The sequence below is a fragment of the Botryllus schlosseri genome, chromosome 16, assembly GCF_051294905.1.
Source record: "Botryllus schlosseri isolate E-star chromosome 16, Bs_hap1, whole genome shotgun sequence".
NCBI lineage: Eukaryota > Metazoa > Chordata > Ascidiacea > Stolidobranchia > Styelidae > Botryllus > Botryllus schlosseri.
The window spans coordinates 15,077,953-15,099,207 of NC_137251.1; the positions used below are offsets into that span (position 1 = coordinate 15,077,953).

The 21,255-nt window shown below is 39.2% G+C and overlaps 1 protein-coding gene across 5 annotated transcripts in view; it reads right to left on the reverse strand.

The window, feature by feature from the left end:
• The window catches only part of LOC145459122 (E3 ubiquitin-protein ligase rnf213-alpha-like), a 48,991-nt gene extending 28,290 nt beyond the window's left edge, over positions 1-20,701 (reverse strand). The window contains exons 1-30 of one of the 5 annotated variants that reach the window (XM_080337745.1): positions 20,273-20,700; positions 19,900-20,031; positions 15,731-15,875; positions 15,482-15,590; positions 14,950-15,016; positions 14,329-14,427; positions 12,762-12,806; positions 12,338-12,418; positions 11,820-11,937; positions 11,595-11,749; positions 11,060-11,292; positions 10,137-10,393; positions 9,675-9,920; positions 8,889-9,093; positions 8,739-8,803; positions 7,619-7,784; positions 7,392-7,499; positions 6,971-7,069; positions 6,470-6,613; positions 5,495-5,684; positions 5,081-5,253; positions 4,823-4,955; positions 4,403-4,575; positions 4,062-4,212; positions 3,889-3,999; positions 3,632-3,795; positions 3,106-3,262; positions 2,331-2,584; positions 1,493-1,685; positions 842-1,037 (exon numbers count right to left, since the gene is read on the reverse strand). In XM_080337745.1, coding sequence (XP_080193871.1) covers positions 842-1,037; positions 1,493-1,685; positions 2,331-2,584; positions 3,106-3,262; positions 3,632-3,795; positions 3,889-3,999; positions 4,062-4,212; positions 4,403-4,575; positions 4,823-4,955; positions 5,081-5,253; positions 5,495-5,684; positions 6,470-6,613; positions 6,971-7,069; positions 7,392-7,499; positions 7,619-7,784; positions 8,739-8,803; positions 8,889-9,093; positions 9,675-9,920; positions 10,137-10,393; positions 11,060-11,292; positions 11,595-11,749; positions 11,820-11,937; positions 12,338-12,418; positions 12,762-12,806; positions 14,329-14,427; positions 14,950-15,016; positions 15,482-15,590; positions 15,731-15,875; positions 19,900-20,031; positions 20,273-20,423 — 4,520 coding nt within the window. In that variant the 5' untranslated portion in view covers positions 20,424-20,700. Of the gene's footprint in view, positions 1-841; positions 1,038-1,492; positions 1,686-2,330; positions 2,585-3,105; positions 3,263-3,631; positions 3,796-3,888; positions 4,000-4,061; positions 4,213-4,402; positions 4,576-4,822; positions 4,956-5,080; positions 5,254-5,494; positions 5,685-6,469; positions 6,614-6,970; positions 7,070-7,391; positions 7,500-7,618; positions 7,785-8,738; positions 8,804-8,888; positions 9,094-9,668; positions 9,921-10,136; positions 10,394-11,059; positions 11,293-11,594; positions 11,750-11,819; positions 11,938-12,337; positions 12,419-12,761; positions 12,807-14,328; positions 14,428-14,949; positions 15,017-15,481; positions 15,591-15,730; positions 15,876-19,899; positions 20,032-20,272 lie in introns of all 5 variants that reach the window. The other 4 variants (XM_080337747.1, XM_080337744.1, XM_080337743.1 and 1 more) reach the window with 4 other exon arrangements.
• Positions 20,702-21,255: the final 554 nt, after the last annotated feature.

Sequence of the window (21,255 nt, forward strand, 5' to 3'; positions counted from 1 at the left end):
ATAGAGAGCCGTTAAAAATAGCAAACCAGTCAATATATCAAGAGTCAAAACAGTATATATAACAAACTTGCAATAGCAAGTTAGGTTTAAGGTTATCTTGAGATGTGGTATGAAGTCAGATTGGCTTGTGTTGCAGTTAGGTGTAGGCCTACTATATTTTCACCACCCAAACAGAATACATCTTTTGTCGGTAAGTAAAATAAAAGCATAATTATTATACAGGAGTTTGATGATTCTTTACATTTCCTTGGTAGTTGTAGCATACGTTACCAAAACGAACTAGCGCCAGACAATTGGGACAGATCCTTGCATGTACAAAAGCCCAGATGTTACAGTGTTTGCCTAACAATCAAGAAGTTAAGGCTGGTGGGGCAATTTGATGGAAAACCTTTTTGAAACCAGCAATTCAGGATGTTTTAAGGATACAGTAAATTTTGGGAAATGAATACAACTTCTCGACTAAAAAGTCCTGTTAAAATTATAAGCAACTAACTCGAAATGCGAAAAACGAGGACATTTGAGCATGCTTCATTATTACGTTCGCCACCACCGCCACCTATACTTGTGGTTGCAGAAATAAGTTTTCGGGAATCATTCATACCAATTAGACAGTTATTTTCAAGAAAATTCACTTTGTCACTATTTATCGAGACTACAGTCAACATGTACACAAGACAGATGACTGTTGCACGGTACTGGAGCTAAATTTGAACAAATACGGGGGTCCACCGCCGGGGTTCATGACGGTACAAAGGGGGTCCGGTACGCAAAGACAAAAAGGTTGGGAACCACTGCACTAGAAGTTTTAAAACAGTCTACGATTTGCAAATAGCCGACTCACGCAATTACGGCTTTCCATCCGTTGAACAGCATACAGCCAGACGACTCGAGTTTAACATATATTTCGGCCAGCTTTTCGACAGAAGAGAGAACCTCAATGAATATGTTAACGTCGCGCTGTCCTTTGTCAGCGTCACCAGCTATCAGCATCAGTTTTGATTGCAACTCTCTCAGCTCTTCAAAAGTCATTTTTTGCACTGCATAAAAGCATCATGATATTGAATCCAGAGAGGGTCAGTGACGAAGTGTTTTGACCTTTTGATATACGGTACGCCAGCAGATTTTGTCTATTTCCACTATTACCTTCAGTGATCACGTTTTAACTACTTGCAACTTGATCTAATGTTACAGTTCTGTACTCAATACTATTTAATTCCAACGTTATAGATTGAGTCAAGTGGAAAATATATTTTAATAGTTTGTATCACTGGCATGACTCATGACACAACAACTCGATCATGCAGTGCAGACCCTGTACGGTGCTAACAGAATACTATTTTATAAATTACACCCATAAATATCGCAATCAGTCATTCCGCGTTAACTGCCAAGACGCCTCTTGCATTGTGAAATCCATCAATGGCGTTCGATGAGCAAAATTCCGTATTGACAGGAAATGGTAGTATCATGCTCAAGAAAATATGATTCTAACCTTGTTCTTGATCCCTGTGAAGACTCAGCGATATCGAATTATCCACGGTCAACTTGCAATGTCCTGTCTTCTTTGAAATGACATACACGCCACGATTGTTAATTTCTTGCGCCTTTGTGAGCGATGACTTTTCCACTGATCCGTAAAACTTTTCCACGTCCTTGAACCAATGAAGTTGGTGTTCCGCTTCCTCCTGTAGAACAAACGAAGGATGAATTTTACCAGGGAAACGGAGCATAGTAGTTTCATCATTCGAGTTTTTTTTTATGTGTATGGAGTTCTCTGATGATGCCTCCAAAGTGATGTGTTGCTGAATAGTCACCATGTATAAGAATTTATTACATCATATTAGGAATAAAACTATTGAAATTTAGTCCAACCAAATAAATGAATTACTTTTCAGAATACTCGAGTAGGCCATCTGACTACGTGCAGACTTGGACAACAAGAAAATTTCCAAATTAGATTAGAATTAGAATTAGAACATAGAAACATTTCACCAATTCGATCGGAATTAAATTACTGACATTTCGCTTTAATTTAGTATCTAGTTTAGTTTCCAGTTGTCGAAGTCTGCCAACGTGCATCCATTTGTGTTATTATATTTTATCATTTTGATGTGTTTGCTTTCTACCGGGCGTTACCTTACCGACAAGATTAGACAGGCTTCTACGCCTATAGTCACCAGCCCGAAGGAATTTATACTTAAGTTGCATTGGTGCCTGGTGCTGGACATTCTATACAGCCATGGGATCGCAATTCGATATTCGAGCACTATTCAGAACTATGCAAGCTGATATCAAAATATAGGCTCTCACTCTTGTCATGAATCACCTACCCAGTCTTCCAAAATAGAAGGATCGTCCTCCACATTTTTCCACACTTTTCCACAACGATGCAAAAGTTCACTTAGCCCCGCCTCTCTCTTTTGCAAGACAGCTTGGTCTTCCTCGTTCCTTGCGTCATTCCAAAACACGAGAGATGCAAAGCCCATTGCGGCATTTAGCAGGCATTGCACGCGTCCGACTTCCAGCGCGTCTTCGCCGGCCGATATCATGGCCAGATCGCACATAACCTTCACTTCGTTCATGCCTGAGTTTGGAAATATAACAGCGTTCCAATGCCTAGTAGATTGCAATTATGTACCGCATATTTTACTACAAAAATGTCATATTCAATTCATCATATGTCCACAGTCAAACTGCTACCCCTAACTATTCTGGACACACGTACTGAAGACCTCATGCGGGATGGATGTTCAAAATTATAGTCGAGTCCGCTCAATTCGGACATCGAATAACCCGGACAACCGCTTTATCTGGCAAAAATGCTCCGGAATGGAACAAAAGTAAATATCGCACATAAAAAACTCAGATTAATTCGAACAATTCTCCGATTAATTCGGACACAGGCTCGCCATTCCCATCCTTAGGTTATGGCATAATAAACAGTACTTAGTTCGTTTAACACACACAAGCGGAGTTATACTATGGAAATAATGACAACCCATCCAGCAACAATAGACTTTTCCCGTAAAGTGGTCGACAAAGCGGAATATAGTAAACCACTCAGCTATGGCAGATGTTTACAGTCCATGAAAGCTAACGGTCTACCTGTCATTTTTTCCTGGAGCCAAGCTATGATGCTTTCGCAAGACATGAATTTCCTTAACACTGCAATTTGTATCGTAGACATGGAGATTACCGAGGACATTTTCAAATCAGCCGGCACATTATCCAGTGCAACTGTCGACTGCTTCAAGAGAATATCCTGAAATTTATAATACATTATTTGAATTTATTATACATTATTTTATTATTTTGAAGCGTCACAAGAAAATAAGCAATTCACTTTCACTATATGCGCCCAGCATCTACATTGTGTTGGGGATGCCACGGCTATCGATAATTATCATAATCCCCTTAGTTTATCCAGCCCTTCTTGCCGTAACTCTACCCAATTTCCCAACCTTAAGATCAGCACTGGAGTGGATTGCGCTTGCTGGTAGCTAGGGTTCAGGTTTAGGTTAAATGACAGTCGCAAATAAGAGTTGAACTCGAGCCTACAGATTGGAAGACAAATATTCTAGTCACTTATCTTTAAAAGTTCAACTATTGATACCGCCAGTGTACCAATCACCTTGTACTTTGTCAACTTGGAGAAGCTCCATTGCAAATTGAGAAGTTGACGGAGATCTAACAAAACTGTCATAGCATTTTGTACTCGTTCCAATTCAAATATGTTGTGAATTTGTGCCTTCCTCAGATCTTTGTTTCTGATGCGTCCGTTCTGAAAGTCTTCTCCTAAAAATATCAATTATATGAGAAATATACTGCAATTTCTCAGCAACGAGATAAAGCTATATGTAAATTAACACAACAGAAACAGATTGGTACCTCCGTAACTTTCGAAGAACTTGTACAATAATTCCACTTCGTATTCAATGTCTTGCTTCACCCCATTCAAAACTTCGAACTTTTTCATGACATCAGATACAGAAATCTCTCCTAAAACGTACCGATTTCGAGCGTCAGATCGATTTCATTCTAATCAGTGACAGACACCTTACCTAACTCGAGTTCATTGATCATTTGCAGAATCTTGCTCTTCTCGGTGTTCAAAAGCATCATTATTTGGTCAAGGTCAATCGATCCATCATTTTCCAAAAGTGATGCATCGAGGGCTTCACAGAACCATTTTCTAAATACTTTTTTGCTATCCTGAAATAGATCGGCATTGGCACCAGTGGTATGGTCTAAAAGATTTGTCGGCAGACTCTACATGGGTAGCTGTATGCTTGTCAGTTAAAAATACTACAAGAAACCATATTAAATTATACAAATAATGGATAAAATATCGACCAGATATAGCACTGCAAAATAGCGATACAGCATAAATGTACAATCTCACCTTTAGAAACACGATTTGTTCAAATTCTTTCAGATCATCTTGCGTTACTCCGAAGAAAGTTGCACTGCTTCCTGTGCATTCTTTGTCAACAGTGACAAGATTGCGGATTGGCATTTGGGTGATATCGATTTCCACTTTTCTTTGCAGAGCATGATGAGGGCGTTGACGATCACCTAATGAGATTGAATGTCATATATTTGTTACTGCAGATTGATGAAGTAAATAAGGCATGTGGGGTGTATTAATAATACAAGCCGGTGTGTAGAAAAGATATTAAAGCAGGGTTACTAATCCCTTTGCATGCATTCATTTGAAGACAGTGAACAATAATGGGATCACTTCTAGCTGACAAAGGTAAAATTCAAATCACGATTAGCACTAGATAAATACTATTCTACCATATCAAAAACCAATTCTTACCATAATCAGCATAGTTGCACACCAGGATGAACTCCTTAACAAGGAACCTTGTTTTCTCAAAGTCTTCCAGGTAGAATTCGTAAACATCAATCTCTTGATCAATCGATTTTGACGACGTGTCAACAGAAGAACTCTACGAAAAACAGAGTACGCAACTACATTGATAAAATGAAGCAAAAAAGGTATGCAAATACAAAGGATCATGAATAAAGTAAAGTGCCTGACGTCTCACTAAATGAAAAGCAACAATAAAAATACCTTGTCCAAAATCCCACACAGCATCAAAAAATTGTCCTTGTTTTGTGAGATAATACGCAGATGCTCAACTGTTACATGTCCATTTCTCAATGACTGAATTATAGCCCTGAAAGATTTAATGACCCGCTCCAACACTATGCTGGAGTCTTTCGAAAAACCGGCTTGGAATTCACCTGAAATTACATCTGAGATAAGATAGGTGTGAATGATAACAAGGTCATAATCCGATTGCTCAGCTTTCAGAGCAATGCAAGAGCTGCACTTTCAGAATTGATATAGTTGTGGAATAAGTAACCGGGTCAGAAATTATCTTCACATTCTACAGCCTTAGAACTGCTTTACGTGAATGCATTTTTTGAATAAACAGCATGTAATTTATGGGTGTGGGTATGAAGCTTGATCTTATAAACTCACCAAAAAGCTGGATGAATTGTACAGAAAACATCCACGTGCACAGAAGCAGTAAGGAGCGAGTTTGTACCAATGTTGCTCTAGCTTCCGTTCTTTCATATTCTCTTATGAAGAGCTTTTCAAATATAGGAATGACTCTGGAGTGCGTCGAGCGCTTGAACAAACTCCCAATTTTGCGGAACCATCCACCATCCTAGAGCATTAAAAAATCCAATTACGAAGAGGTTTCAATTCGTCGATCAGTGTAGAGCTGTAGGCCTATTACTTCAAGGACAGGCGACCAACTGCACTTTGCAGCTCAGATGTGTGAGATAGTCAGAACCGATCTGTTTTATTACAATACCAGCCATGTAATAGTAATCGTAATAATTGTGAGATTATATATTTCCATCCGCTCCAGTCACATCAATGTACAATGCGATGTAATGGACAGATAGGAGAATGTTGAAACTACCAGTTACAGCCAAATATACAGTTTATTCGTTCATATTCCGGTTACCAACAAGGAGAAACATATCATATTGAAGCAACACCGCATTTTCAATGACACATATTCCAAAATTATTTGGTGACAACTTTCCATATTCCAATTATATTCGATAGTCACCAAAAAACTAGCAATAAGCAGACCAGTATTGAATTTCAAACCATCAGGAAATTAGCAGAACGTGAATTTCTAATGCCAATGTCACGGCAAGCGCTGACTTTCACTTTTTAGTATTACTGTTGGAATAGCTGTGATGATAAGAATGATATGGTTGTGGGTACTTAATTATCACACTGGTGCTTCGACACTGAGAAGATTGCGGCTAACACCCAAGCGACCAAGTATATGAGCTTTTCCTAAGACTGAGACTACACAAATTTTCAACAATTAGAAAAAAGCAAGAATCTTCATGTCCACACTCGATAAACTTCAGTGCCTATCATTTTGATGCATTGTGGTCAAAAGTATTGTACAGCTTCAACTATACTCACATTGGCTTCCTGCATCAGCGATACTGTGACGGCATATGCTTTTTCGCTGAAGCAGCGCTCCACATCCGGATGCATTGATACGCTGTCAAGTTCAACAGCAAAATATTCCAGAAAATCTTCCTTTTTTCTCTTCAGAGCGACGAACTGAATTTAAATGTACAAAACGTTTATTCACTGTGCTTGGTAAAAAGTGAAATTCTTTGAACAGTAATAGAAATACTGTTAGTCTAAATACATTTATTAAAGAGATCTGCAACCACAAGGTTTGTGAAGAAGTTATGTAAGACGTGGCGAGTAGGTTACCTGTAAACTTGACATACATAGGAATAGCGTGACAGCTTAGGTCCCAGAAAACTACCGTACTCATTTTTTAATTCAAAATTAAATCAAACTTGGGTGCATTTATGTTTTGACTGAAAAGCTATTTGGCCACAATTTCATTTGTGAGTACATGTGACTTACAATTAGACTGCAGAATACATACCGTTGAGATAATCTTACATTATTTATTGCATTTTGTGTTTCATGGATAACTCCTTCCTTCCATGCTGCGTCCAAATCTTCCATATTCCATTTTAAGTGAAGAAGTTTTCCCCAGAACTTTGCAATACAATGAGATTAGAATAAATATATTGATAAATCCAACTAAAATACTAATAATACTAAAACACTACTAACGGACACGAATATTCAATCAACAAGCAAACATGAGAAATCTTCTGAATTTTTGCATCAGAGTATGTCTAACTCTAATTATTATCGTTACTGAACGGTTAACAAAAAACAAAATATCATGTTCTATTCAAAGACGATCAATGAATCATAAAATAAATCAATAACAAACCATGGATAACAAATGCGAAATGTAGGGATTTAACTAGCTTTTTTATAATATAGAAATACACATGCAAAGATGCCTAACCTCCACTTCCTTTGTAGTGAGATTACGTCGATGAATTCCAGTTTTTATTGCATTCAGAATCTCGTCAAAGTATTTCCTGATTTGCTTTCGTGTCTCTGGATTCTGTTGCTTGAATGAATTACATTTAAATTACTGGACTATCATATCGCGTTGTGACAGCATTCAAAATCAACAGTAGCCTACATAAAAGCATTTACATAAGTACGACCAAAACCATTGAAACTTACTTTTTGCAAAGAATTCAACCACGGAAGAGTTTCTGATAAAATTCCATTGAAAATCCAGTCCAGCCGAGCCCGTGTGCAATGTCTACCTTGCTTTGGCTTGACAGAATTTGCAATATGTTGAAGAATCGCTAAACAGCACTTGATATCTGCTTCTGAGAATGGCGGCCTATGAGAGGTATACATGAAAGGTGAAACTTGGTTAAGACCAGTGGTCGACAACTCTCTCGCCTCCACAGACCGGTGCAGATCTGATAACGTTATCAAGAATCACCAAAATGCCATTGGGACATAGATTTTTGAATATGCACATGCGTTCAAATCAAATTAATAATTAATGTGACTAAATTGCACAAAATTTCCAATTGATTGCTAAATCAATCGCAGCTCCCAGCTTATTTTTCTATAATGACACACCTAGGTCTGTGTTTGATGGGAAATAATAATAGTAAAACTATTTAAAACCATTTTGAGTTTGGACAATCTTTTTGCCTTGGCTGCTACCAATTCTACAAAAACTAGCTTCATACAGAAGCATTGTTGATATACAATGTTCTTTCCAATTCTCTACTAGTTGCTGACGATTGCCTCCGACGAGTATCAGCCAAAAATATTCAGGTTCATTTCAATATGAATTTACTATTCAATTGTATATTGAAGTTGTGTACCACCAGGAAGCTCTATAAACAAGTCGATAGGATTTTGGTGTTTTGGTTGTGATCTAGAGTTTGATTTGGGAATAGTTCGTCAGCAGTGTTTCAGTCACCATAATGACTATGATTAAAACGATCACAAGAAGATACCGGGTATGTAAATGTATACTACAATAAAATTGATGCTTAGTAGGAAAAAACACAACCACTCAGCAAGGACGAGTCAAGTCACGATTGAAGTTAAATTGAATTTTCGGAGTATGAGTGTTGATGCAAAGTCATTACAACCACTCAGCAAGGACGCGGTTAAAGACTGTAACTGTTGATAAAAAATGCACACAGGCTAGATGCCTTTAACATGTGATCAAACTTTGGTGATTTTCATCTCCGCCTTCAAAGACGTCACAGACCATTCGAGATCAATCGGAATCATTTGAAAGAGTCAAACAAAGATAATAAGCGGGACTTACCTTGATTGGATATTCAGTTCAATGCGACCATGAACATATTCCTGCAACGATTCGCCCACTTGGTCCTGAAATACCATGACATTCCATCAGTAATTTTCAGAACAAGTCAATGGAATAATTTAATATGTAATGACAACAGCACTATCCAACCTTTTCATCATAGTGATCCATTTCTATTGCAGTTAAAAATACATACACCACAACATCCAAATGAAAAAATTGAGCAATATCATTTTTCTCCTCAATGAGCTTTGCGATCTCTCGGAACTTCAACATGCAGAGGTAGGTTTGTACGATCCACGGATGAACTTTTGCCAGTTCCAAAATGGTAATAGACATATCCAACATATTTTTCCTGAAAAATCACAAATTGGATACAGAAAATTAGAAATAATTACTGTGCCAATAGTGCGGTATAACAAGCACTGGTCAAAGTCATTACTGACACTATTCAGATATTATGTAGAAGCAGTTAAACTATCCTATTATGCAGCATGAAAGACCCATGTAACACAAGTTTTCAATTCTTCATCTAAATAATATAGGACGAGCCCGAATAGCAGGTTTCTAAAACGATCAATTCCATTAGCCAGGCTTAAGATGTGGAGATCTTTTCTGAAGTAGCCTAATGTAGACGAATACTTCCTTATTCTATCACTTAGTATTAACGTCTTTTATAATGCTCTGGCATTGTATTACTATTCCAGGTTAAGACGATTGACTTCATTAGCTTCATTGATTCGTTTTAGCTCTGTACTGTCTTTTCTTTTAGACTTTATGCTTTAAAAAGATTATTTTCTTAAAATAATGAGAGCAAAATTGCAAGACTTAGATATAAAGCATTTGAGTATCGATATTTGTTACAGGAATTGCATTTCGGTAACCAACCCTTTGGGCTGCTACAATCATAACGATTACGAAGATATGAACCTAGACCGAAATTTTTCCTGGCCCAGAGATTGCCTCCTGACATAATCCCAATTAATGTGTTGGTGTGAAGGCAACGAAGCTCTTCCAAGTGTAAGGTTTACACTCGATTCCTCTTCAACCACATCAGATTTCACAGCGCCATGCACAAGCAACCAATAGAGAGGTAGCGAGTAGATCCATATGTCATTTGGATAACTGCCCAACATATGATATAATCTATGCATCATATCACGAGTGAAAGGTAGTTTCCATCTGAAATGTAGGATATGGTTTAATAAAACTGTACAGTGTACATCACACATCATGGTGAGTTACAGTTAACTTAAATTATATATGTAAGAAACTATTATTGGGTGTGGGAGATTGTGAATGAAATAGATAACAATATCATTACCTAAAAATAGATTAATAACAGGGTCCATCAAAGATACAAATAGCAACAGGCAAAAAAATGAAATGATTCGTTACCCGCTCTCTTCTAATCGAGTCACCACGCCAGTGAAATTTGCGTAAAGCTCCTCACACTCTCCTTTAGCGAGTCCATCCATCCGTAGCATTTCTACCAGGAGCTTGTGCAGTTCCGCACACTGGAAATTCACTTTGTATTTTTGAAGAGCGATGCAGACTAGTAGGGAAACCATTATTCGGCGTTTGGCATTTTCTTGGCTTTCAAAAAGAGCTTTGGAAACCTTTCTCAGCCAAGTCAATAACACGTCCTTCACTCTCTGCAAATAAATCAACTGCAATTTGTACAGGAAAGAAGATTGTAGCGTTGAGATATGCGAAGATAATATGAGATCCACAACATCGCAATTTGAAAAATAGTTTCTACAGAAATCGGTTATCTTTAAAAGTCACTATATGATTATTTCGAAAAAAATTGTGGGTACACCGACACACATTGTCCGATAAATGCATGGTAGAATTATAAATATGAGTGACAATGTGAAAATACCAGAGATTAGGTGAATATCACATCTTGCAATTCAGTAAATTCTAATACAAGTATTATGGGGCTTGAGACTTTATTCAGTATCAGGCAGGGTTGTAATGCCTCGAGTCGCAATTGTTTGGTGGACTCGGACTTGACTCGGTGGGTAGTAAATTGAAATTGAGTTGAGACTATAAAAGTGAGATTGCCTTGTGACTTTGTTGCAACCCTGATATCAAATCTGCAAAATTCAACATGAAAGACATACAAATAACGATGCTGATAGCCGGTTTTATGACTGGCGTGGTATTTATCAATGGTAAAATATAGAAATATTAACAGTTGAGTGTTCATTCGTGCCATGAAAGTTGTATTTAAAGTCATTTTCGGAATAATAATGAACATTAAGCATTAAATGTTTCTGTGAACAAAAATACAGCTCACAAATAAAGCAACACACCTGCCGCGGAGCCAGTGGAGTAGAATTGATGTTCCAGCCACACTCCATGGTATGGATCAAGGCAAGAATATCCTTACCAAAGTCTCCATATTCTTGTTGAGAATCCATACCCTTCACCAATCGCGGGCCTGGAAGAAACTTTCTCATAGCAACACAGATCCTGTCCATCCAACTATTCCACTCTTCTTTGAAAAGGCAAGCATGAAGAGACAGCTCCAGCTGCTGTTTTTTCACTGGAAAAATGTAAAGATACAACTAATCTTCCTATGAAACAAATCCTACCTAGCAAAATGTGTATAAATAATCACGGTATGTAAATATATTACAGACCCCTGGTTTAGTGGTTTAATAATTCATTCACCTAGTAGATGTGTCCCGTAGACCTCACATTATGTGCTTTCTTAATGGAAGATTCCCATTTCAAGGGAACAATGAAGGTGCAGGTTTACTTTACTACTTTAGCCTTTCTAGTAGCTTCCCCGAAATGTGTGATATGACAATTAATCAACATAGGAATGCAACACATCCTTCTTACTTTTTGCCAAGTTTACGCTTCTGTTGGCCAATGGATCACGGGTGCGTAGGCATTCGAAAATGGTCGTCTCTTCATCCGCTTTGTAACAGAATTTGAACTGGAAACGGTCTCCATGCTTTTTGTTAAACAGAATTCTCAGGAAGTAAAATTTCTTCCTACAACAGCAGATCCATGGAAAGACCAGGTAGTAGGGCATCGGTAGTCAGGACTTGCTGATTTACGTACCGTTTATCATAAGCCATTTCCATTGCTTTCCATTGATTTTCTTCAAATGCCATAGAGAGCCCTTTTCCTTCCGGGATGGGACAAGAATTGGACACAACAGCCCTGAACTCTATCAGATCTGAAAAATAAGCGAACACAATCTAACGAGACTTAAACATTTTTAGAAACGCTACAATGCAATCTGAATTCTGATATGATAAAGAAATGTATATAGTTTATGTACAAACAAGATTTGGTGCAAAACCAGTATGGGTTACACAATTATTATTATTATACAGTGACGTAACAACAACAACAACAATATGTTCAATCCCAATGTCAAAACATTACACCTACACTCCACCCCCCTCCCACCCCGTTGTTTTAGGCCATATATTACTAATACAACCCGACTGAAAATAGAAACAGCAATGTTATTACAGATTTATCCAGATTTCAATTTTCCCAAACAATTATCAATAATAGCTACTACATGTTATCTGACGGATATTCAAATGTACCCATTTCATATTGCTTACATGCATTTTCATCTGCATTTGCGTGGAGATCTTCAGCTGGTAGAATGTAAATGGTGGATTCATCATCGTTCTTTGGCACTACTTAAAAAAATGATCACTCATTAAAATTTGAATTATTGACTATGGTATGCAAGTTTTGATTTTAAAGTTCTGTACCCCCAAAGTCTATCCACTATGCAAAAGATACAACTGCATAGGAAACAACATTCCAGTTTCAGCAAATACCATGGATGACTACATTGTGCCAGGTCTGGCTAAAGGTAGTCACGAAACAGAACACACTATCAATAGAAAAAAGAGAGCAACCATATGTCACCCAAAATAATTACATACAACATGAAAATAAAAATATGCCTAGTGATGTCATTATCCAATGGAAAAAAGCACTCAATCGCGAAATGCAAGACAATGAGGGATGTCAAACCTGTTATTGCGTGACTATCAGTTTGTTTCTTTGCGTCACCATGACCTGATATACAGAAAAAGAAATGAGTAGTACATTAGAATGTAGTCTGCCTAGTGCCTAATATCAACCTTACGTAATGTACAGACAAAACAGCAAGATATCCAAATCACAGGAAATGGAAGTTGTTTTACACAAGGCTTGCCACAAAACAGACCATACAATATTCACAGCATTGAGTCACGATTGTAATTTACAACCACAATCCCTACTTACGATTTTTCATTGAAATTTTCTGCAGTACCAGTGTTAATTTTTTGACAAGAGGAAGTAATCTGCCAACTAATTTGATATGCATACATCCTGTATCGAAATAGTTTACCTTCTGTCATGGCGCTTGGAAACCAAAGAATACTGTAGCCTGCCATTTACAATGAACTGCTTAATGCCACCTCAATTTAACACTTGAAATTATCAAGATCAAGACAGACTATTGAATTTTCCAAGGCCCACTAGATTAACTAAGAATTTTGAAATGGAATATATCAGGGTTGGCTAACCTGCTGCCGCAGAGGCATAATTGTGCGGCTGCCAACATGCAATTTAAATTTAGGAATTGGCTCCAAGATTTGAATACTACTACAAAACATTTTTCGTGCTTTGCGCGATTCCAAGTTACTTTACTTTCCGGTTTTAATATAGTAGTGTCCTTGCAATCTGATCACATAGGCAGAAAAAGGATGAATGTTTTATAGCAATATGGGCAACTAGCAATATTGTTGACAAAATTCATCCTTGACTATGAAAATATGTTATGTGCGACTGAACAACGATTCTTAAAAACTTTTCATAACATTATTACTCCTGATTATGGCTGATATACATGATATGCTGTACTTGCTACAAATTAGTGTTTTGTAATGGTATGCATGAAAGGAAGTGTCGTGGAAAAGGGAGTTGCTGCACCCCCAGAAGTGTTGTTGATCACCCTATGTGGACCCTATGTGGGCAAGCTGACGAAGTTTTGTTTTAGTCCTGCATGTACCTGTCACTGGGATATTGTTAGTTAGACCTTGTTAGTTTTATATTTCTTAGACCGTTTTTCCAGTTGCTTGTGGTCCAATAATGTTGACTTGGGTATACTTGGTAGTTACGTTGGCCGTTCGGATTATTCCAAATGTGCAAGTTTTAGTAAAAGACAAAGTTGTTGAGAATTATTTGAAGTAGGCATTATCTTAAACGTTAAGATGAAGCCAAAAGTTGTCACGGGAGTCTTTTCTGTCCGAGAAAGGCGCAGCCTTGTAAATGGGATTTGGCGTTCTGCTTATACAATTTAGAACCCGTCATTTGGAAGGTATTTCACCAGAAAACAGTGTTGGCACAGAAACCACATAGGCTCTCCGCAATGCTAAGTCATCCAGTAGTCTATTTAACATTCATATTTGGCGTTCAGGTGGTCCGTTATGAGTGAGCGTTGGAATGCGGCAGTACGCAGTATGTAATGGAAATGGGGCCGTGAGTAGCAAAAAAGTTGTACACCCCTGATCTAAATCAATATCATGGCCGCATAGTCTCATAGTCAGCTTACCGTTCGAAGACTCTTGTGCATCAAGATGCTGCTCTTTTTCATTGGTGTTTGTGTTACTTGCGGCAGAGGCGTCGCCAATTGATTTTACTGTTCCCACCTCTGTAAATTGTATTTTGTTAAACACAGGTCAGAGTAAATCCATAAAAATAGCATAATTCGTCTAATTTACAAAGTATACAAATAAGCTCGTAACACAATTCCATAGAGAGTTTTCCAATGCATATCAAAATAACAAATAAAGCAATAACTTGATGCAATCACAACTTGTCCAGTTGTCAATATCCGATATATATGAGATACAAAGAAGATAGTGTAATGAACACAATAACCTATAACCTTCGAAGAATGATTTTGCTACTGGAAAAATACATCCAACAAATCCAATGATAATGCTTTGATGCAATTTCAAATATGAGTTAGTCAATGTCTTTTTCCAGTAAAACAGATCACAAATGAAGCAGTTTGGGAGAAAACAGTCACGGCCCATCTGTTCGAAAATATAATTATATCAGATCAGGGCAAACAGAGTTATATAAGTGCACTATTGCAGACGAATTTAAAAGCTTTAAACCGCTATCATCATTTTCCTGTCCTTTTTCGTGGAACTGGGAGTATACTTACCAGAATTATCTGACACAGAGTCACTTTCTGGAGCTGACATCTTGTTTTGCAAGGAGTCAGCTTTCTTCTAGAATATGTGAAGCTATTATTATCAGTCCAGCTTTTTTCATCTCATGCATATTGGGAAAACTAAACACGCTCTACGACATATGCTCAAAATCTGCAAATTTTCACGAATTCGGCCATATTACTTTTCCATACCATATAGAAATCCACAATTTTATCATATAATAAGGTCTATAGCCAAGTGGTCAATTGAATTATTATGACAGAAGGTGCTGGTAAAAAGATGCAATCATCCGAGAATATTTCAGACATATATGATGCATACTACAGGATATGGCAAGAGAAATAAACAATACATTTACTATCAGCTTTAGGTTCAATGCCCCATTCAACTTATCCAGTGTAACTTTGAAACTTCTATGAGCTCGATAATTTATATTTTGGCATTCAGCGGCCGAAAGTAAGTCGAAATCAATTGTCCGATCAAAGTCAACAAAAATTGTGTTTACCAGTGTTATTTGTTTACCTGTTCCGAAAATATCTTTTGAATAGCATCCAGTATCTTTTTGTCTCCATCGCCACTTAATACCTCTCGAAAAGCAGCAAAAAGCAGTACCTGGATCCAATCTTCATCACTGTCACGAAATAGACATCAATGAATCAACAGCAAATCCCATTTTAGAAATTATAAATCCATATTTTAAGAACTACCATTGATTCGAAAATGTGTGTCCTGCTCTCAGTTTTAGCACAGTTCAAAACTAAAAATCCAAACCTTGATTCGTCTGGAAGCAATGGCTTGAGGACGGTTTCATATTCACACAGCTGATTCCATTTCTCTAGGACTTCCACGAAAGTTGCATTTGTACCTCTCAGAATGTAAGACAGTAAGCTCTTGCCCTCATCGGAAACTGGAAACTCTGAAAGTGGATAGCCATTTCAGTAGTGTATTAAAAAATGAAGTCGAAAGGTCAGATAGAGTCATGGACTAAAAGAAAATTAAAGTCGGACTTCACAAAGTTACCGCAGTGAAACATTAATCACATTCAGTTCAGATTTGTTCGAGCAGTGAAATCTCTCATATCGAAAAGTACAATATTTTGACAGTCAATGAACATCACATTGTACTTCAAGATAATTAATAACCAAATATGTGACTGATACCCGATGAGTATATATGCATTTCAACACACCTGTAATTTACCACACAAATTTTATGCTAAATAGGCCTATGCCTGGGGTCATAAAGACCTATCTGACCTCCAAGGTCAAGGAACATTCCGATAAATGCAGGTTGATTTTGGTTTCCGGGGAACGGAGGCCAACACAAATATTGGGTCAAGTGTAGAATACGGCCAGTGATCCCCATGACCATCACCGATCAATGTTTCACATGAACATGTCAAAACTCCTCGTGCTTCACATGAACACGTCAAAATAAATTGTTTTTTATTTCGCCTGTGGAGGGACGGATGGGGGACATTAGGGTTGGGGAAGGGGATATTAGGGTTGCCGGAGGGGGGATGTTAGGGTTAGGGGTATATTAGGGTTGCCGGAGGGGGTATATTAGGGTTGGTGGAGGGAGGGGTATAAGGGTTGGGGGATATTAGGGTTAGGGGTATATTAGGGTTGAGGGAGGGAGCGATATTAGGGTTGGGGAGGGGATATTAGGGTTGTATCCCACCTCCACCAACCCTAATATCCCACCTCCGGCAACCCTAATATCCCACCTCCACCAACCCTAATATCCCACCTCCAGAAACCCTAATATCCCACCTCCGGAAACCCTAATATCCCACCTCCACCAACCCTAATATCCCACCTCCGGCAACCCTAATATACCCCTAACCCTAACATCCCCCCTCCGGCAACCCTAATATCCCATTCCCCAACCCAAGACTGGAATCAGTGGTTGTTTTCGACAACATGTTGTGCGTGACAGACGGATTTCTCGCGTGATTGGAAAATTTCATCCGCGTGACGGAAATATTTTTCACTCTGATTCAATACTGAATTACTTATTAAACGACACAATGTGCTAAAATAGACCTGGTATACGCCGTATATTCACTGTTACACAAATGCCACGCTTGCTTGAGTTCATTGTAAAGCGCAAGCGCCTTATTCTGGACTCTGGTATCGCTTTGTGACGTCAGCATAATTAATTAATCGGCGTGATCAGATATAAATGCTCGCGTGACGTTGCGCGTGCCGTTGCCACCGATTCCACTCTGGCCCCAACCCTAATATCTCACCTCCGGCAACCCTAATATCCCACCTCCGGCAACCCTAATATCCCACCTCCGGCAACCCTAATATTCCCAGCATCCCTGCTCCCCCAACCCTAATTAAGGGCATCCCTAAAAGACGGAGAAGCGGAGGCAGCGGAGACAGCGGAGGCAGCGGAGAACGGACCCTAAAACGCGGAAACAGCGGAGACAGCGGAGAGAGCCAAAAATGCCGATTCCTAAAAGACGGAGTTAGCGGAGGAAGCGGAGAGCGGAGCTTTCGGTCATTAACCTTTATAGACACGCGCGACATAGCGGACGGATAATGAAAGCGGAGTTCGGGACCCAGCGAAATGGACATAGCGGACGGTTATATAATATAGAAAGCGCAGATCAGGGCGTATCGGAAGATGTTTCGAAGCAGTGGAGAATAACGGAGAAGTCAGCCATGCAAGTTAAAGGCCAATTGGGCGACTGATTGCCCATCGATGAGATGACATAGCGGGCGGTTATATAATACAAGGAAAGCGGAGTTCGGGGCGTATCGAAAGATGTTTCGAAGCAGTGGAGAATAACGGAGAAGTCAGCCATGCGAATTTCAGGCCAATTTGGTGATTGCTTGCCCATCGATGAGATGACATAGCGGGCGGTTATATAATACAAGGAAAGCGGAGTTCGGGGCGTATCAGAAGATGTTTCGAAGCAGTGGAGAATAACGGAGAAGTCAGCCATGCGAGTTCAAGGCCAATTTGGCGACTGATTGCTCGTCGATGAGATGACATAGCGGGCGGTTATATAATACAAGGAAAGCGGAGTTCGGGGCGTATCAGAAGATGTTTCGAAGCAGTGGAGAATAACGGAGAAGTCAGCCATGCGAGTTCAAGGCCAATTTGGCGACTGATTGCCCGTCGATGAGATGACATAGCGGGCGGTTATATAATACAAGGAAAGCGGATATCGGGGCGTATCGGAAAATGTTTTGAAGCAGTGGGAAATAACGGAGAAGTCAGCAATGCGAGTTCAAGGCCAATTTGGCGACTGATTGCGCGTCGATGAGATGACATAACGGACGGATACTGAAAGCGGAGTTCGGGGCGTATCGGAAGATGTTTCGAAGCAGTGGAGAATAACGGAGAAGTCAGCACCAATAACGCTGATCTACAGGATTTTTGCGCCAGGACTTCTTCGGGTCTATTATACCTAATTTGGGGGCGCTGAATACGAATCTGACGTTATTTTTGCTATATCACATCACGTTGTTCAGATATTATATATGTTGAATATCTCTACTTATTCGAGGTAATCAAGTAGATTTGGGCTATTTCCGGTACTTACTGAAGTGGTAATGTTTCGCAATGACTTCAACATCTACCTGAACAGTATTCTGGATGAACTAATTACATTTACAATTCGGTTTTTGTAAAGTAGAAAGTAGTTCAGTATAATATTCCACAACTATCATCAGTTAAATTGTCATACGAAACGCGTCCGCTATGTCATCTCATCGATGGGCAAGCAATCACCAAATTGGCCTGAAATTCGCATGGCTGACTTCTCCGTTATTCTCCACTGCTTCGAAACATCTTCCGATACGCCCTGATCTCCGCTTTCTATATTATATAACCGTCCGCTATGTTTATTTCGCGGGGCCCCGAACTCCGCTTTCAGTATCCGTCCGCTATGTCATCTCATCGACGGGCAATCAGTCGCCAAATTGGCCTTGAACTCGCATTGCTGACTTCTCCGTTATTCTCCACTGCTTCGAAACATCTTCCGATACGCCCTGATCTCCGCTTTCTATATTATATAACCGTCCGCTATGACTATTTCGCGGGGCCCCGAACTCCGCTTTCAGTATCCGTCCGCTATGTCATCTCATCGACGGGCAATCAGTCGCCAAATTGGCCTTGAAATAGCATGGCTGACTTCTCCGTTATTCTCCACTGTTTCGAAACATCTTCTGATACGCCCCGAACTCCGCTTTCCTTGTATTATATAACCGCCCGCTATGTCATCTCATCGATGGGCAATCAGTCGCCAAATTGGCCTTTAACTTGCATGGCTGACTTCTCCGTTATTCTCCACTGCTTCGAAACATCTTCCGATACGCCCTGATCTGCGCTTTCTATATTATATAACCGTCCGCTATGTCCATTTCGCTGGGTCCCGAACTCCGCTTTCAGTATCCGTCCGCTATGTCGCGCGTGTCTATAAAGGTTAATGACCGAAAGCTCCGCTCTCCGCTTCCTCCGCTAACTCCGTCTTTTAGGAATCGGCATTTTTGGCTCTCTCCGCTGTCTCCGCTGTTTCCGCGTTTTAGGGTCCGTTCTCCGCTGCCTCCGCTGCCTCCGCTTCTCCGTCTTTTAGGGATGCCCCCTAATTAATACCCCCCTCCGACAACCCTAATATCCGTCACGCCACCGGGAAAAAAAATTATTTTGACGTGTTCATGGGAAGCATTTGTTGGTGCAATGTGAAACAATGTTCGGTGATGGTCATGGGGATCACTGGCCGTATTCTACACTTGACCCCAAATATTTATTACTGTTAATATAAACGAACTTTCTCCTTTGTGAGTAATCACACTAGTTGTCCGAAGGTCCCTTGACCGTCTGTGCTATTTATGGCATCAACAGCAACCAGACTTTCAGCAAAATGGCCTTATCTTCGAGTACACTAACGTAATTGTAAAATATCCGCTTTATATTCTACCTACCTTTACAGTCCAGAGTATTTTTGATGGTTTGAAGAAAGAGTTTCTCCTTGTTCTTGAAAGCATTATATATGTATCGAACATAGACTTCTTCTTTGCCTTTTTTCACATGCTCACAAAACCTCTTTCGTTGTCCTAAAATGAGCATATTTCCTTAATTTGAGTACACGGTTGCAAAAGTATATACATTGCATGCTGCTGTGTGGTATGAAAATTTATGCAGCATCCGCGAGACAATCTGGGAAGGCATTGATGAAAATAAGATGTCACATCAACTAGTTAAGATCACATGGGACATAACATCGCAATTTCAAAACAATAGTCAAATAATGCACACAAAAATCAGCGTGACAACAATGTTCCTAGTTAGGCACACCTTGAGACACTAATTTCCTTTGTTCGAGATGTTCGGTGACCTGTGGTATGTCTTTATTCTTCACAAGTTTACACAGAACAAGTGCAAAGCATTCAATTCGCCTGGCATTAGTAACATTTGTGCCAATGCTGGTATTCTCCTTCACAGGCATGATGCACTATCGCGAGGCACTGAAGTGCTGAAGATATGTATTGATTCACCATACGGTTCCAAATATTCCAAAGAAACTGAAAAAATAATGAGACGGGTATATATGAAGTGAATCAGGGTTGTAATGACTCGAATCGAGTCGGACTAGAGTCGCAATTTTTCGTTAACTTGAGTCATTTTCTAAAAACGACTCAACTCAACTCAACTCCCTTTGTGTATGGACTCGACTTGTACTCGAGTCATTTGGCATGACTCGAAGTCATTTCATTCAAGACATTCTACAATTGAATAGTATATTCATACTGAAATAAACCTGAATATTTTCGGCTGACACTCGTCAGGGGTAATTGTCAGCAACTAGTACAGAGTTCAAAAGAACATCGTATATCAATAATCGTATCACAAAATATGACGTCACCAGCATGGAATGTCGAATACAAGAGCAATCAATGTACTACTTTTTATTTTTGTCTGTGAGAAAAATAATCGAGACGACAGATTTCGCATACTCGGAATGGGTTGTTCACACTTTCATTTGTGTGCCTTGGAGTCGACTTTTATCAAGATACACCAGTCAAGGCTGTGCCAACAAAAAGAGTTTGTGTATGATCTAAAAAAGTACATTGAACGCTCTATTATTCGACATTTCATGCTGGTGACGTCATATTTTGTGATACGATTGTTGATATACGATGTTCTTTTGAATTCTCTACTAGTTGCTGACGATTACCCCTGACGAGTGTCAGACGAAAATATTCAGGTTCATTTCAATATGAATATACTATTCAATTGTGTACCGCATTCATATTTGACTAAATATGTCAAAGTGAGAA